This window comes from Mustelus asterias, chromosome 21 (assembly GCF_964213995.1).
Source record: "Mustelus asterias chromosome 21, sMusAst1.hap1.1, whole genome shotgun sequence".
In the NCBI taxonomy this organism is placed as follows: domain Eukaryota; kingdom Metazoa; phylum Chordata; class Chondrichthyes; order Carcharhiniformes; family Triakidae; genus Mustelus; species Mustelus asterias.
In genome coordinates this window covers 63608036-63621824 of record NC_135821.1, presented here as the reverse complement: position 1 = coordinate 63621824, position 13789 = coordinate 63608036, and the positions used below count along the sequence as shown (strand labels likewise).

Here is a 13789-nt window from a genome sequence, read left to right as displayed (position 1 = left end):
TCAAGGTGAGACGGGCGAAGTATAACTCAGATATCAGAGGGACGTTTTTTACACAGAGGGTGGTGGGGGCCTGGAATGCGCTGCCAAGTAGGGTGGTGGAGGCAGGCACGCTGACATCGTTTAAGACTTACCTGGATAGTCACATGAGCAGCCTGGGAATGGAGGGATACAAACGATTGGTCTAGTTGGACCAAGGAGCGGCACAGGCTTGGAGGGCCGAAGGGCCTGTTTCCTGTGCTGTACTGTTCTTTGTTCTTTGTTCTTTGTTTGGCAATTGTCCAAATGACAGGTTGATCCCTGTAGTCAGGGGGAAGAATGAGGATTGATTTATTCATCTTATGCTTTTCAATATCAAAGGGAAACTTTCCTGATGGTGCTTTTCGGAGGGATCTAAAACCAGAATGAACTTGCATTCTATTGCGACTTCACACATCCTCCGAACAGCTCAAAGCACTTCAAAACCAATCAGTTACTTTTGAAACGTTCTGTGGCCAGATTGTGCACAACAAGATCCAAGGGGCAGCACAGTGGCCCTACATATTTTGGGACACTAAGGGACAATTTAGCACGGCCAATCCACCTAACCTGCACATCTTTGGACTGTGGGAGGAAACTGGAGCAGCCAGAGAAAACCCACGCAGACATGGGGAGAATGTGCAAACTCCACACAGACAGTAACCTGAAGCTGGAATTGAACCTGGGTCCCTAGCGCTGTGAGGCAGCAGTGCTAACCACTGGGCCAGGGACCCGAATTCGATTCCTGGCTTGGGTCACTGCCTGTGTGGAGTTTGCACATTCTCCCCGTGTCTGCACGGGTTTCCACTGGGTGCTCCGGTTTCCTCCCACAGTCCAAAGATGTGCGGGTTAGGCGCACTGGCCATGCTAAATTGCCCCTTGGTGTCAGGGGGGCTAGCTAGGGTAAATGTATGGGGTTATGGGGATAGGGCATGGGTGGGATTGTGGTCGGTGCAGACTCGATGGGCTGAATGGCCTCCTGCTGCACTCTATGATTCTATGCAGTAAGAAGATGACTTTGTCCACCATTCATTGACCCCTTTCCGCTTTAGCACAGTTGGGTCAAAGTCTTCTTATGATCTACTCCGCCCCCCCCCCCCTCCCCCACCCCACCCCCACCCCTGAAATCAGATTTCAGCCCTAGCTCCCTGCCCTCTATCATTCAATTACACATTGAGCTCACATCTCGGGATCTGAAAAGCAGTTAATGTAAACTTGTGGCTTTCATTTACAGAAAATACTTGCATTTCTATTGACGTATGAGGTGCATTTGAAGACTCTGGGTCTGTACTCGATGAAGTTTAGAAGGATGAGGGGAATCTCATTGAAACTTACAGAATACTGAAAGGCCTGGATAGAGTGGACGGATAGAGTGGACGGGGGGAAGATGTTTCCATTATTAGGCGAGACTAGGATCCCAGGATACAGCCTCAGAATAAAGGGACAATCCTTTAGAACTTAGATGAGGAGGAAGTTCTTCAGCGAGAGGGTGATGAATCTGGAATTCATTGTCACAGAAGGCTGCGGAGGCCAGGTCATTGAGTGTATTTAAGTCAGAGAAAGATAGGTTCTTGCTTGGTAAGGGGATCAAAGGTTAAGGTGAAAAGGTGGAAGAATGGGGTTGAGAAACTTATGAGCCATGATTGAATGGCGGAGCGGATTTGATGGACTGAATGGCCTAATTCTGCTCCTATATCTTATGGTTATTACCTTTCATGATCTCAATACATCCCAAAGTGCGTTTCAGATGGTGAAATACATTGAAGTTTAGGGACTGTAGTAATATAGGAAATGTGGTACCTTGGCTTCATACCTCCTTCAGAAGAGAGAGCACCTCTGACAATGCAGTAATCCCTCAGTACTGCAGTGATATCAGCCTGCAGTGTGCTCAAATAGGACTCAGATATGAGAAAGCTAGCCACTAAGCCAAAGCTAGCACTGACTGATCGCTGTTAACTCTCTTTACTGTTTTCTTCCAGATGTTTTCTTTCTTTGCTCCTTTGATTGTGTGATCGGCACGGTGAGCAAATCAGGGGGCTGAAGGGGTTTGGACAAGTGCGTAACCTCTGACCAATGCCTCTCTCTTTTTACCCACAGGTGATTGGAGTAATCAGCAAGGAATACATCCCCCAAGGGACACGTTTTGGGCCACTGGTTGGGGATATCTACACCAAAGACAATGTCCCAAAGAACATAAACCGGAAGTATTTCTGGAGGGTAAGTTAGTCAAGGCCAATGGCAGTTGCTGATCAGATACTTGTATCTCCACCTCCCCATTATGAAAGGTTGGAAAGGATTTGCATTCAGATAACACCTTTCCCATCCTCAGGACAGACAGTCCTGTACAGCCAATTAATTGCTTTTGAAATGTACCTGCTGTTGTAAAGCAGGAAGTGCACTAGCCAATTAGCACACAGCAAGCTCCCACAAGCAGCAAGGTGGTAATAGTCAGCTCTGACAATGGATCATCCAGAATCGAAATGTTGGCTCCATTCACTCTCCACAGATGCTGTCAGACCTGCTGAGATTTTGCAACATTTTCTGTTGTTTCAGATTCCAGCATCCACAGTATTTTGTTAAAATATTATGGTCTATTTTGGTGATGTTGGCTTAGATAGTGTATAAATATTGGCCAGCATTCCACGGAGAACACTCCTGCTCCTCTAAATAGTGCTGAAAAATCTTTACATTCACTTGAGGGAACAGACAGGGCCAACAGACATCTCCAAAACACAGCACCTCCGACAGTGCAACATATCCTCGGTAATGCACTGGGGGCGTCAGCCTTGAGTAGGTGCTCCAGTTCCTGGAGCAAGACTTGAAGCCCATAATCATAGAATTCCTACAATGCAGAAGGAGGCCATTCAGCCGATCGAGACTGCACAATCCCACCCAGGCCTTATCTCCATAACCCCATGCATTTATCCTAGCCAGTCCCCTTGACACTAAGGAGCAATTTAGTATGGCCAATTCACCTAACCCAAACATCTTTGGACTATGGGAAGAAACCAGAGCACCCAGAGGGAACCCACACAGACACAGGGAGAATGTGCAAACTCCACACAGTCAGTGACCCAAACCGGGAATTGAACCCAGGTCCCTGGTGCTGTGAGGCAGCAATGCTAATCACTGTGCCACCGCGCCGCCCCAAATCTTCTGATGCAGCTATGGACTGAGCCGTGGCTGACACTATTATAGAAAGGTCTATGAGATCGATTGCACACTCCCCGGGCAAATTAGAAAGTGGCAGAGGGGTAGAGCACATGATATATTGTTACTGCTCAGAGATCACCTGGAGGACTGTGATCAATTTTGACTTCCTGATCACTAGGCAAAGGTTATGGGCTTTGAAGGGGTCCAGTGAGAAGCAGCGAAAATGATCCCTGGAATTTTTCAATAATTTTTAGTCATGAAGAATGTTCAAGGAAATTGGCGTGACTCTCTTTGGCACAGAGGTGATTTTGAGATGAGCTACTTGAGGTTTTTGTGGTTCTGAATGGCTGATCTGTGCACAGTGTGGTGAAAGTTCAAATCCTGGTCTGACAGATTAAAAATCAGGAAGTGAGTAAGAAGGAAAGTCGGGGGAAATTTTTCACTTTGTGAGTTGTGGAGTGAACTATCGGAGAGGGACATCAAGTGCCAACGGGGGTGGAGAGACAGTTGGATCCGTCCCTAACGAGAGAAGGAGGTTGGGGGATTTGGCAAGAAGATGGATGGAGTGGGCCTGAGATTGTCATCTCGGAGATGCTAAATTCAACAACCAGTTGGCAAAGCTCAGGCTGGCACACTCCAGCTGGGCACTAACTACGATTATGAAGCAGAAGCTCCAACACTCCACATAACTGGGATCTGGCAGGTATCACCCTGACATGACTGCGATGATAAGCTTCCCATTTGGTTGGAAGGTGTTTCAGGCTGTGTGAGGCGTCTCTCTAGGCATCGCTGCTCGGACCAAGAGACAAGGAACCTGGTGACATGCACCCATTTCTGCCCTGTGACATTAAAAACAGAACGTGTTGGGGAAAACTCAGCAGGTCTGGCAGCATCAGTGCTGCTGTGTGACACTCGGCTTCAGAAAGCCAGCTGACCACTGTTTTATCCACTGCAACAGGCACCCAAACGGATGGGCAACAACATTCCGACCTTGCATCATTCAATAGTTCTCTGGGAGTAACAGCAGCATATAGATAAATAAGGCCCAGAAAGCTGGTTTGCCAGTACGAACAGGAAACAAATGAGGGACAACAAATATTAGGCCCCATTTACATGAATTCCCTAGAAGAGGATTTTAGTTCCAGGTTATTGTGTCACTTGTAGGTCAGCCCTGGAAATGGGGGCAAGTAATTGGAAGGTGGGGTCAGCCAGTAGAAGGGGAAAGTGATTGGGCGGGAGGGACCTAACAATGGTCTTCACCACTGCTGTGGAGCCAAGAGGAGGCCCACTCATAGACTCTCTACAGTGCAGAAGGAAGCCATTCAGCCCACTGAGTCTGCACCAACAACAATCCCACCCAGACCCTATCCTGCAACCTCATGTATGTACCCCGCTAATCCCCCTGACACTAATGGCCAATTTAGCATGGTCAATCCACCAAATCTGCAAATCTTTGGAGTGCAGGAGGAAACCGGAGGACCAGAAAGAAACTCACGCAGATACGGGGAGAACGTTCAGACTCCGCACAGACAGTGATCCAAGGCCGGAATTGAACCCGGATCCCTGGCGCTGTGAGGCAGCAGCGCTAACCACTGTGCCACCGCGCTCCACATTCAGCCAACTGTCTTCTCTGAAATGTGTCTTTTTGGTGGTAACTTCCAGCCGTCCCCTTAAAAGCTTTTATGGCGAAGATGGGAGGGGAGGAGGGACCCAGGGGTGGGATGGGGAGGGTGGGATTAATCTGAGCCTCCTGACATTTCTGCAGCTCGTAGAAATTCATCGCGTAACGAATGTGTGACAACATTATTGGCCAAGAGTGCAACGCAGCGACAGAAGGCAGGCTCAGTCACTTGGGAAAAATGCTGTCAGTTTTCCAAAGAGCAGTGATTAGTACAGAATGACCAGCCCACCCTCTCCGTTTGGTTTGCAAGGTGGTGGCTCGATGAGATCAACAAACTAAAACCAAGATTGGCGGGGGGAGGGACTTTCTCAAGTTTCATCACATTAACCTTGAAAGAGTAAGAACTGTACAACTCGCACCTTTTACACCTCCGGCATCCTGTAGGATAGGAAGATAAACAGACACAGACGCGCAGCGGCTGCTTTTCAAGTCTGACTCAATGGAAGTTTTGTTTTCAATTTCAGTGTCAGTTCCTCTTTATTGCAAGGCCTGCTGCCCTTCCTGAGGGCAATTAGGGGCAGGCAATAACTACTGATTGTGCCAGTGACTTTCACACTCCATGAACAAATATAACAGAGTGGGAAAGCTGAAATTGTTCTCTTTGGAGTAGAGAAGGTTAAATTTTATTCAAAATTATATGTGCTTTTCGATTGGCCGAATGGCCTCCTTCTGCACTGTAGGATATCTATGATTCATTGGGTAACCCATTCAAAGAGCTAGTTCAGGCACTATTATGGCCTCTTCCTATGCTGTGCGATTCAGTGATGGCAGGGTGGCACAGTGGTTAGCACTGCTGCCTCATAGTGCCAGGGACCTGGGTTCAGTTCCTGGCTTGGGTGACTGTGTGGAGTCTGCACACTCTCCCCGTCTCTGCATGGGTTTCCTCCGGTTTCCTCCTACACTTCAAAGATGTGGATTGGCCATGCTAAATCGCTCCTTGGTGTCCCAAGATGTGTAGGTTCGGGTGATTAGCGGGGTAAATATGTGGGGGTAGGGGGAAAGGGCCTGGGTAAGATACCCAGTGGGAGTGTGGATGCAGAATCGATGGGCCGAATGGCCTCTTTGTGCACTGTCGGGATTCTATGATTGTGAGACCATGATCCAACTCACTTACATTTCGGTCTGGTTGCCCTCTGCTGGCCGCCTGGGGATTATCGCCAAGAAAGTTCTGCCTGTCTCATTTCGCCTTATTTCATTCAGAAAAAACGCAAGTCCCTGTGATTCTGATGGGACTTTATCCCCATCTATCCACCCTGTCGTCACACCGACCCCTTTTGGACCCATTTTTGGGTCTGCTTTTCAACGACTTTTTTTTAGAAATTGCATTCCTTACCTCTTATTAAACTATTTAACTATCTTCCTTTGTCTTTCCCATGTTTGCAGTTGGTTTGGGGATTAAACCGGATTCTCGCTCCGGCTGTTTGACTCTTAATTTGCTGTATCAATTTTACCTTTCACCGCACTGGACTTCAGGATCTAATTCAGGGAAGCTGCGGGGAGGGGGGCGTAGGGGCAACGAAGAGAGAAGCATCAGCCCTAAATTCCTCATATTGGAACTAGTCTGTCCCACCCTCTGTAGATCAGCAGCAGGACTGGGTTTGGTTATGGTTTAAAGCCCTCGTATCGAATTGCTCTCAACCTTAAGGGAGGTGTGAATGCAATTATTCTCTATTAATAAAAGCGTCACTAAGCAATTCGATATGACCCGTTAAGCATTTATGCAACAACGTCACAGACAGTCGCTTCCAGTTTCGAGTACTCGAGTTTAATCCCTCAGAAATTTTGGTGGATATAAATATATATTTCAGAATTATTATTGTTTGCAGTTTCTCTTCCTCATCATCTTTCTTTTATCTCACCAGCTCCCCACCCTCCCCCCCCCCCCCCCACCCCCCCGTTCACCCTCTCTCCGGGCCCTTCGGTTTGAGTGCAAATCTTGTGATGTCCAACTGGCCGTTCTTTCGAGTGGGCGAGCCTGGATAGTGAGCGGCTATTTGACTGCGTGGGGCATCACATCCCAAAGTTTGCTCTGGCAAGTGACACACCCCGCTATTTGACTGCATGGGGCATCACATCCCAAAATTTGCTCTGGCAAGTGACACACCCCGCTATTTGGCTGCGTGGGGCATCACAACACAAGGTTTGCTCTGACAAGTGGAACACCCCGCTATTTGACTGCGTGGGGCATCACATCGCAAAGTTTGCTCTGCCAAGTGCCCCCACCCCGCTCCCCGCTATTTGACTGCATGGGGCATCACATCTCAAAGTTTGCTCTGGCAAGTGGCGAACCCTGCAATTTGACTGCGTGGGGCATCACATCCGAAAATTTGCTCTAGCAAGTGGCATTCCCCCCCCCCCCAGCACCCAATTCTTCCTCTACTCTATTATAAACCAAGTTTCAGGCTCCTTTGGGGGCGGGGTTGGAGGAACAATAAACGGCTAACAAAGTCCCGGAATATTCTGCAAGAATTAAGCAAACACTGTAAATAATCCCAGTTGAGGGAATATCCGCTCGTGCTTTGCTGCCGTGATTCTCCGGCCCCTTTCCCAGATTTCGAAATAACCCAGGAGACTGGATGAGGTGGGCTGTGCAAATGTGCACACATGGCTTAAGGGGAAAGTTGACAGGGAGCACTTTAAAGCCACAGAATTTCTAGTGACGTCTGGGTGAGGAATAAGGGTGAAATTGCTACCTGAGAGCAAATTGTGTTTCTGCTTTGACAATACGAAACTTGAAACACAGGAATAAAAGTCAGGTTGGGCTTTACTGATGGTGACTGGGGGCAATTGGGACGCTGTCATTGGGATACTCTGAGCTGTGTAAGTGCTGACTCACTCTGCCATTGGGGAGCAGGGCACTGAGATTGTTAAGTCAAAGTGTGGCAGCCCATTACCCTCTGTGCTTTCCATTCTCTCTCTCTGTTCTTTGCAACAGTTAACGTTCCTCGTTTTAAAAAGGTCAGGGTAATTTCTCAATATCACGCCCCTTGAGAATGTGGGTCACGGTATCAGATGTACAACCTTGCAATGACAGGGCTCTGTAAAGCAAATTCCCTTGGTAAACCCAAATATTGGCCAGAGAGAGCATCAGCCTTTCCCGAAACACTGATAGTTAAATCTTTATTTATTATTTATTAGTCACAAGTAGGCTGACGTTAACACTGCAATGAAGTTATTGTGAAAATCCCCTTGTCGCCACATTCCAGTGCCTGTTCGGGTACACTGAGGGAGAATTTAGCATGGCCAGTGCACCTAACCAGCACATCTTTCAGACTGGGAGGAAACTGGAGTACCCGGAGGAAACCCACGCAGACGCGGAGAGAACGTGCAGACTCTGCACACAATGACCCAAACCGAGGATTGAACCCGGGTCCCTGGCACTGTGAGGCAGCAGTGCTAACCACTGTGCTGCCGTGCCGCCCCTTCACAATTCTGCCAAATATTTCCTGAATAAAGGCCCTGCCTTGGGTAACACCTGGGCAGCTGGAGGATGAAGATTCTAGTTCATTACCTGCAGTGCTGTCAATGTCCCAATAGAATCATGCAATCCCTACAGTGCAGAAGGAAGCCATTCGGCCCATCGAGCTTGCAATAGGCCTCAGTATTCCCAGTCTGGGGCTGAGAGGAAGAGGTGGATGGGAAATCAGCCATGCTTCTTCCTTCTGATCACCCACCAAGCCCCAACCCCACATGAGAGGTGTTTGTGCCTGCATATGTCTGAGGTTAGAATGGACAGCCACACGGCTCAATAATTTGCCAGCATTGAGCATCTAGGTTTGCAGGACCTGTGGAATAGAAAGTGGAACTGAACCCCAGTGACCCCTCACTTCTCCCAAACTGGGATCTGCCACATCACCAATTCTCATCATTCCATTATTGCTGACAGTGAGTTCAGCTGTCTAGACCCCTAGCCCTGGAGTTCCCTCATTAAGCACCTTTGTCACTTCACATCTTTCACCGATAAGACACCCCTAAAACACAGCCTCTGGTCACCTGTTCAATGTGTTTGCTATTTGCTTTCATAAATGCCTTGGGGATGTTTTGCTTTATTGCTAGTTATTGTATTGAGAGCCAGTGAACCCCAGTGAGAACCAATCTGTGTGTGTATGGAACTGTAGCCCAGTAAGAGTCAGTGTGTGTGGAACTGTATCCCAGTGACAGTCAGTGTGTGTGGAGCTGTACCCCAGTGTGAGTCAGTGTGTGTGTGGAACTGTACCCAGTGAGAGTCAGTGTGTGTGGAACTGTATCCCAGTGAGAGTCAGTGTGTGTGGAGCTGTACCCCAGTGAGTCAGTGTGTGTGTGGAACTGTACCCAGTGAGAGTCAGTGTGTGTGGAACTGTATCCGAGTGAGAGTCAGTGTGTGTGGAGCTGTACCCCTGTGTGAGTCAGTGTGTGTGTGGAACTGTACCCAGTGAGAGTCAGTGTGTGTGGAACTGTATCCCAGTGACAGTCAGTGTGTGTGGAGCTGTACCCCAGTGTGAGTCAGTGTGTGTGTGGAACTGTACCCAGTGAGAGTCAGTGTGTGTGGAACTGTATTGTATCCCAGTGAGAGTCAGTGTGTGCGGGCGCGATAAAGTGGGAAAGAGAATCTTTGAAACAAAGTGACACCTGTTTGGAGTTTAGAATCGCAGCAACATTAGTCTGAACTGTGTCGGGTTGTTGCATAGATCTCTGCTGCATTCGGAAGTTGCGAAGGCAGGTATGGAATCGACCCCGTTCAACATCGGAGCTACCTCCCGACTCTGAGCTGTCCACGCCAGCTTGGAATGCTTAAAAACAAAACAGCAAGAAATAGTGGGGTTGCATAACCTGATATCACTTTCCTTCCTGCCGCGTTAGAGATGGCTGCACAAATCTGGCCAAAAAAGGTTAAAAAGCTGCCACAGATACAATCAATATTTGCATGTCGATTCCTGTGCCTTGATCAAAATCCCCTGGCTGAACGCCATTCCCGTATTCAGAAGAATTGAATCACCGCAGCGTTTGTGATGTGACTTTCCTTCCTGTTGTACTTTCTCTGGCAAAATACACACACACACAGGAATTGTGTTGTGTTGAGTTCAGAATAGAAATGCCTGCGGGGGGGGGGGGGGGGGGGAGGGGAGAGGGTGGGTAACTGAGGTTGCAAAAACTCAAGGGTGGAAGAGAGAGAGAGACAGCGAAACAGACACACACACAGAGGAAGATCCAACCCTCAGAAACATGATGTCACCAAATGAGCTCACTGCTACCATGTGATAACTCTGATAAATAGCTCAGTTATCATGACATTGCGAGAGTTCATTACAATCTGACAAGCAGGAAGGTGTGAAGGATTGTGCTCCCGATTCTCTGCCACACTCCCAATAACAAGCGCCTTGCAAAAGTAGGGCTTGTGATTTACATGGAGCAGGTTGCTAAACCCGTTTGTTTTTGATTACTTTCCTCCAGCTTAAAACATTTAAAAGTCAATCCGAATTACAGGTGACATTCGAGTTCACCTTTTTTTCTTTTTTTTTGATTTTTCTTCGTCGACAAATTCCTTTTCTCTTAAACTCTATTCCGTTTAATGTCGCCACCAGGTCTATTCCTCCGGGAAACTCCATCACTTTCTGGACGGCTACAACGTGTGTCAGAGTAACTGGATGCGGTACGTGAACCCCGCACACTCGCCCGAGGAGCAGAATCTGGTGGCCTGTCAGAACGGCACCGATATTTACTTCTACACAGTGAAGCCCATCCCTCCCAACAATGAGCTGCTGGTCTGGTACAGCCGCGAGTTCGCCCAGAGACTGAACTATCCTCCGACCGCTGACCTGCTGATGTTAAATCTCAGTGAGTCTCAGCAAACGCTACCTGATTTCTCGTGTCTTGTTTGGGTCTATGGGTGGAGAGGGGGTGTATGGGAGGGGGATGTGGTGTGGTGGAGAGGGGGGATCTGTGGGTGGAGAGGGGATGTATGAGGGAGGGGTGTGGGGAGAGATGTGGAGAGAAAGGGGGTTAGTGGGGAGAGATATGTGGGGAGAGGGGGTGAGTGGGGAGAGGGGGTTGTGTGGGGAGAGGGGGTTGTGTGGGGAGAGGGGGTTGTGTGGGGAGAGGGGGTGAGTGGGGAGAGGGGGTTGTGTGGGGAGAGGGGGCATGTGTGGGGAGAGGGGGTGAGTGGGGAGAGGGGGTTGTGTGGGGAGAGGGGGTTGTGTGGGGAGAGGGGGTTGTGTGGGGAGAGGGGGTGAGTGGGGAGAGGGGGTTGTGTGGGGAGAGGGGGCTGTGTGGGGAGAGGGGGCTGTGTGGGGAGAGGGGGCTGTGTGGGGAGAGGGGGCTGTGTGGGGAGAGGGGGTTGTGTGGGGAGAGGGGTTGTGTGGGGAGAGGGGGCTGTGTGGGGAGAGGGGGCTGTGTGGGGAGAGGGGGTTGTGTGGGGAAAAAGGTGTGAGGGGAGAGGGGTGTGAGGGGGATATTGTTGAAAGAATTTGGTCCTGTTTGTATTAAGTGGTTCGGGTGTGTGTGTCATTTGAAAATGATTCCCTTGCCTCTTTACTGCAGCCAGGCGGACCCTGTCCTGATCCGTCCCTTCACATTGAAAGTTAGAATAGTTGAATAATTTGAATAATTTGCCCACACACCGTTAGATTGCTGGAGGTGCAACAGACACATAATTATGGTTTACGATGACGGTTGTTAAGTGGAACCACCTTCCCAATTTCTGAGACCCCCCCCCCCCCCCCCCCCCAGCCCTCCCCAGTTAATGCAGTCCTCTCAGTCCCAGGAACAGGCAGGAACCCCAGGTAAGTCACAGAGGGAATGCTTTCTACACTCTCTCCAATTCTAGAGTTTGCTGCTGTCCCTTTCTCACCCACCTGGTCAGGACTTTGTAAATATTTTTACCCTGCCCCCCACACTGACAGTAATCCTCTATTCAGTGCTGTATTTACAATGATCCGTCAACTGGAGAAATAGAACCAACTCCGCCGCCCCCTCCCCCCCCGCCCCCCGCCACCCCCGCGGGGGAGGGGGTTTGAGTGTGTAACAGCCCGGAGATGTGTGGGGAGAGGGAGTGAGAGAGTGCTGGGGGAGAGAGTGCTGAGGGAGATGGAGTGAGAGTGTTGGGGGAGAGGGAGTGAGAGTGCTGGGGGAGTGAGTGCTGGGGGAGAGGGAGTGAGAGAGTGCTGGGGGAGTGGGAATGAGAGTGTTGGGGGAGAGAGTGCTGGGGGAGAGGGAGTGAGAGTGCTGGGGGAGAGGGAGTGAGAGTGCTGGGGGGGAGAGTGCTGGGGGAGAGGGAGTGAGAGTGCTGGGGGAGAGGGAGTGAGAGTGCTGGGGGAGAGAGTGCTGGGGGAGAGGGAGTGAGAGATTGCTGGGGAGAGGGAGTGAGAGAGTGCTGGGGGAGAGGGAATGAGAGAGTATTGGGGGAGAGAGTGCTGGGGGAGAGGGAGTGAGAGAGTATTGGGGGAGAGAATGCTGGGGGAGAGGGAGTGAGAGTGCTGGGGGCGAGGGAGTGAGAGAGTGCTGGGGGAGAGGGAGTGAGAGAGTGCTGGGGGGGGGAGAGTGCTGGGGGAGAGGGAGTGAGAGTGTTGGGGGAGCTGATCGGATGTGCTGTTTACAATAAGCAGCGGGTTACTGACGAGGACAGAGATGATCCTCACACCTCAGTACCTGAGGGACTTTCCTGAACCCTGGCAGTGTAGGGAGGTTCCGATTGGAATGGGTTCAGGGTGACGAGCTGTCATTATTGATATCATTCAGAAAGTTAACGCATGCTGGTGGCTACCACTGCCTCAGTCCTGGGCACTGGAGCCGCGCTTGGCACCAGGTATTTAGGCATTTGAAAGCGGGATGGGAGAAGGGAATGTCACCCCTGTGTGTCCAACAGCGGCACCCGGACAGAAGTTCTGGAGGGGATAAGCATCAATAAGCAGCACCCCACCATCAAACCTGGTTTGAATTCGGTGTAAAGAGAAATTCCATTCATTGTAGCCTCAGTCAGGGACCTCTTTGCTTTGTGTTCCGCCTCCGATCAAGCGAGGGGAAAGTGAGAAGCAGATTTGGCAGGGAGTTTATTGTTGGCGTTCAGTCAGTGCGGGACGCCGGGAGATTTGATTACCTGATAATTTTTTTCCCTTTTAACTCGAGGTGCGATAGGTGAGATAAACTCTTCCTTTATAAAAAAGTTACTTACAATTTCAAACAATCCACCTCCGCCCCCCACCCCCCGCCCCCAGCCCCTTTGTACTTTCCCCCGGAGGAAACACTTTAAATATTTTGGGAGGGATGTGCGCTTCTCTTGCATTGCTGATCAGAAGGCACCCACTCTTCACCAAGCGGGCAGGTTCCCAAAAATTCCAAAACAGAATCACAAAGCAGAAAGAGGCCATTCAGCCCATCGTGCCAGTGCGGACTCACCAAAGGAGGAATTTAGCCAGTGCCATTTCCCCTGTGGCCCTGCACATTGTTCCTCTCCAGCGAATAGCCTCATTCCCTCTTGAATGTCTCGACTGAAACTGTCTCCATCGCAAATTACTGTGACAATCCCCTAGTCGCCACACTCTGGCGCCTGTTCGGATACACTGAGGGGGAATTTAGCATGGCCAGTCTTTTGGACTGTGGGAGGAAGCCGGAGTACCCGGAGGAAACTCACACAGACACGGGGAAAATGTGCCCAAGCTGTGAATTGAACCCGGGTCCCTGCTGCTGTGAGGCAGCAGTGCTAACCACTGCGCCACTGTGTGCTGCCCGTGCCTTAACCACACGCTTTGTGAAAAAGTTTCTCCTCATTTTGCCAGTGTTTTGCCAATCTCCCGAAACCTGTGCCCTCTGGTTCTCAATCCTTCCACCAGTTTCTCTCTATTTACTCTGTCCAGACCTCTCATGATTTTGAACATTTCTGTCAAATCTCCTTTCAACCTTCTCTTCTCCAAGAACAACAATCCTAACCTCTCCAATCTATCCACCTCTCTCATCCCTGGAACCTTT

At 49.8% G+C, this 13789-nt stretch overlaps 1 protein-coding gene across 3 annotated transcripts in view; it reads left to right on the top strand.

Moving 5' to 3' along the window:
* Window positions 1-13789, top strand: part of LOC144509338 (PR domain zinc finger protein 1-like) — a 53665-nt gene that overhangs the window by 22621 nt on the left and 17255 nt on the right. The window contains exons 2-3 of one of the 3 annotated variants that reach the window (XM_078238016.1): window positions 2113-2232; window positions 10411-10663. In XM_078238016.1, the coding sequence (XP_078094142.1) occupies window positions 2113-2232; window positions 10411-10663 (373 nt within the window). Of the gene's footprint in view, window positions 1-2112; window positions 2233-10131; window positions 10242-10410; window positions 10664-13789 lie in introns of those variants that run through there. The other 2 variants (XM_078238018.1, XM_078238019.1) reach the window with 2 other exon arrangements.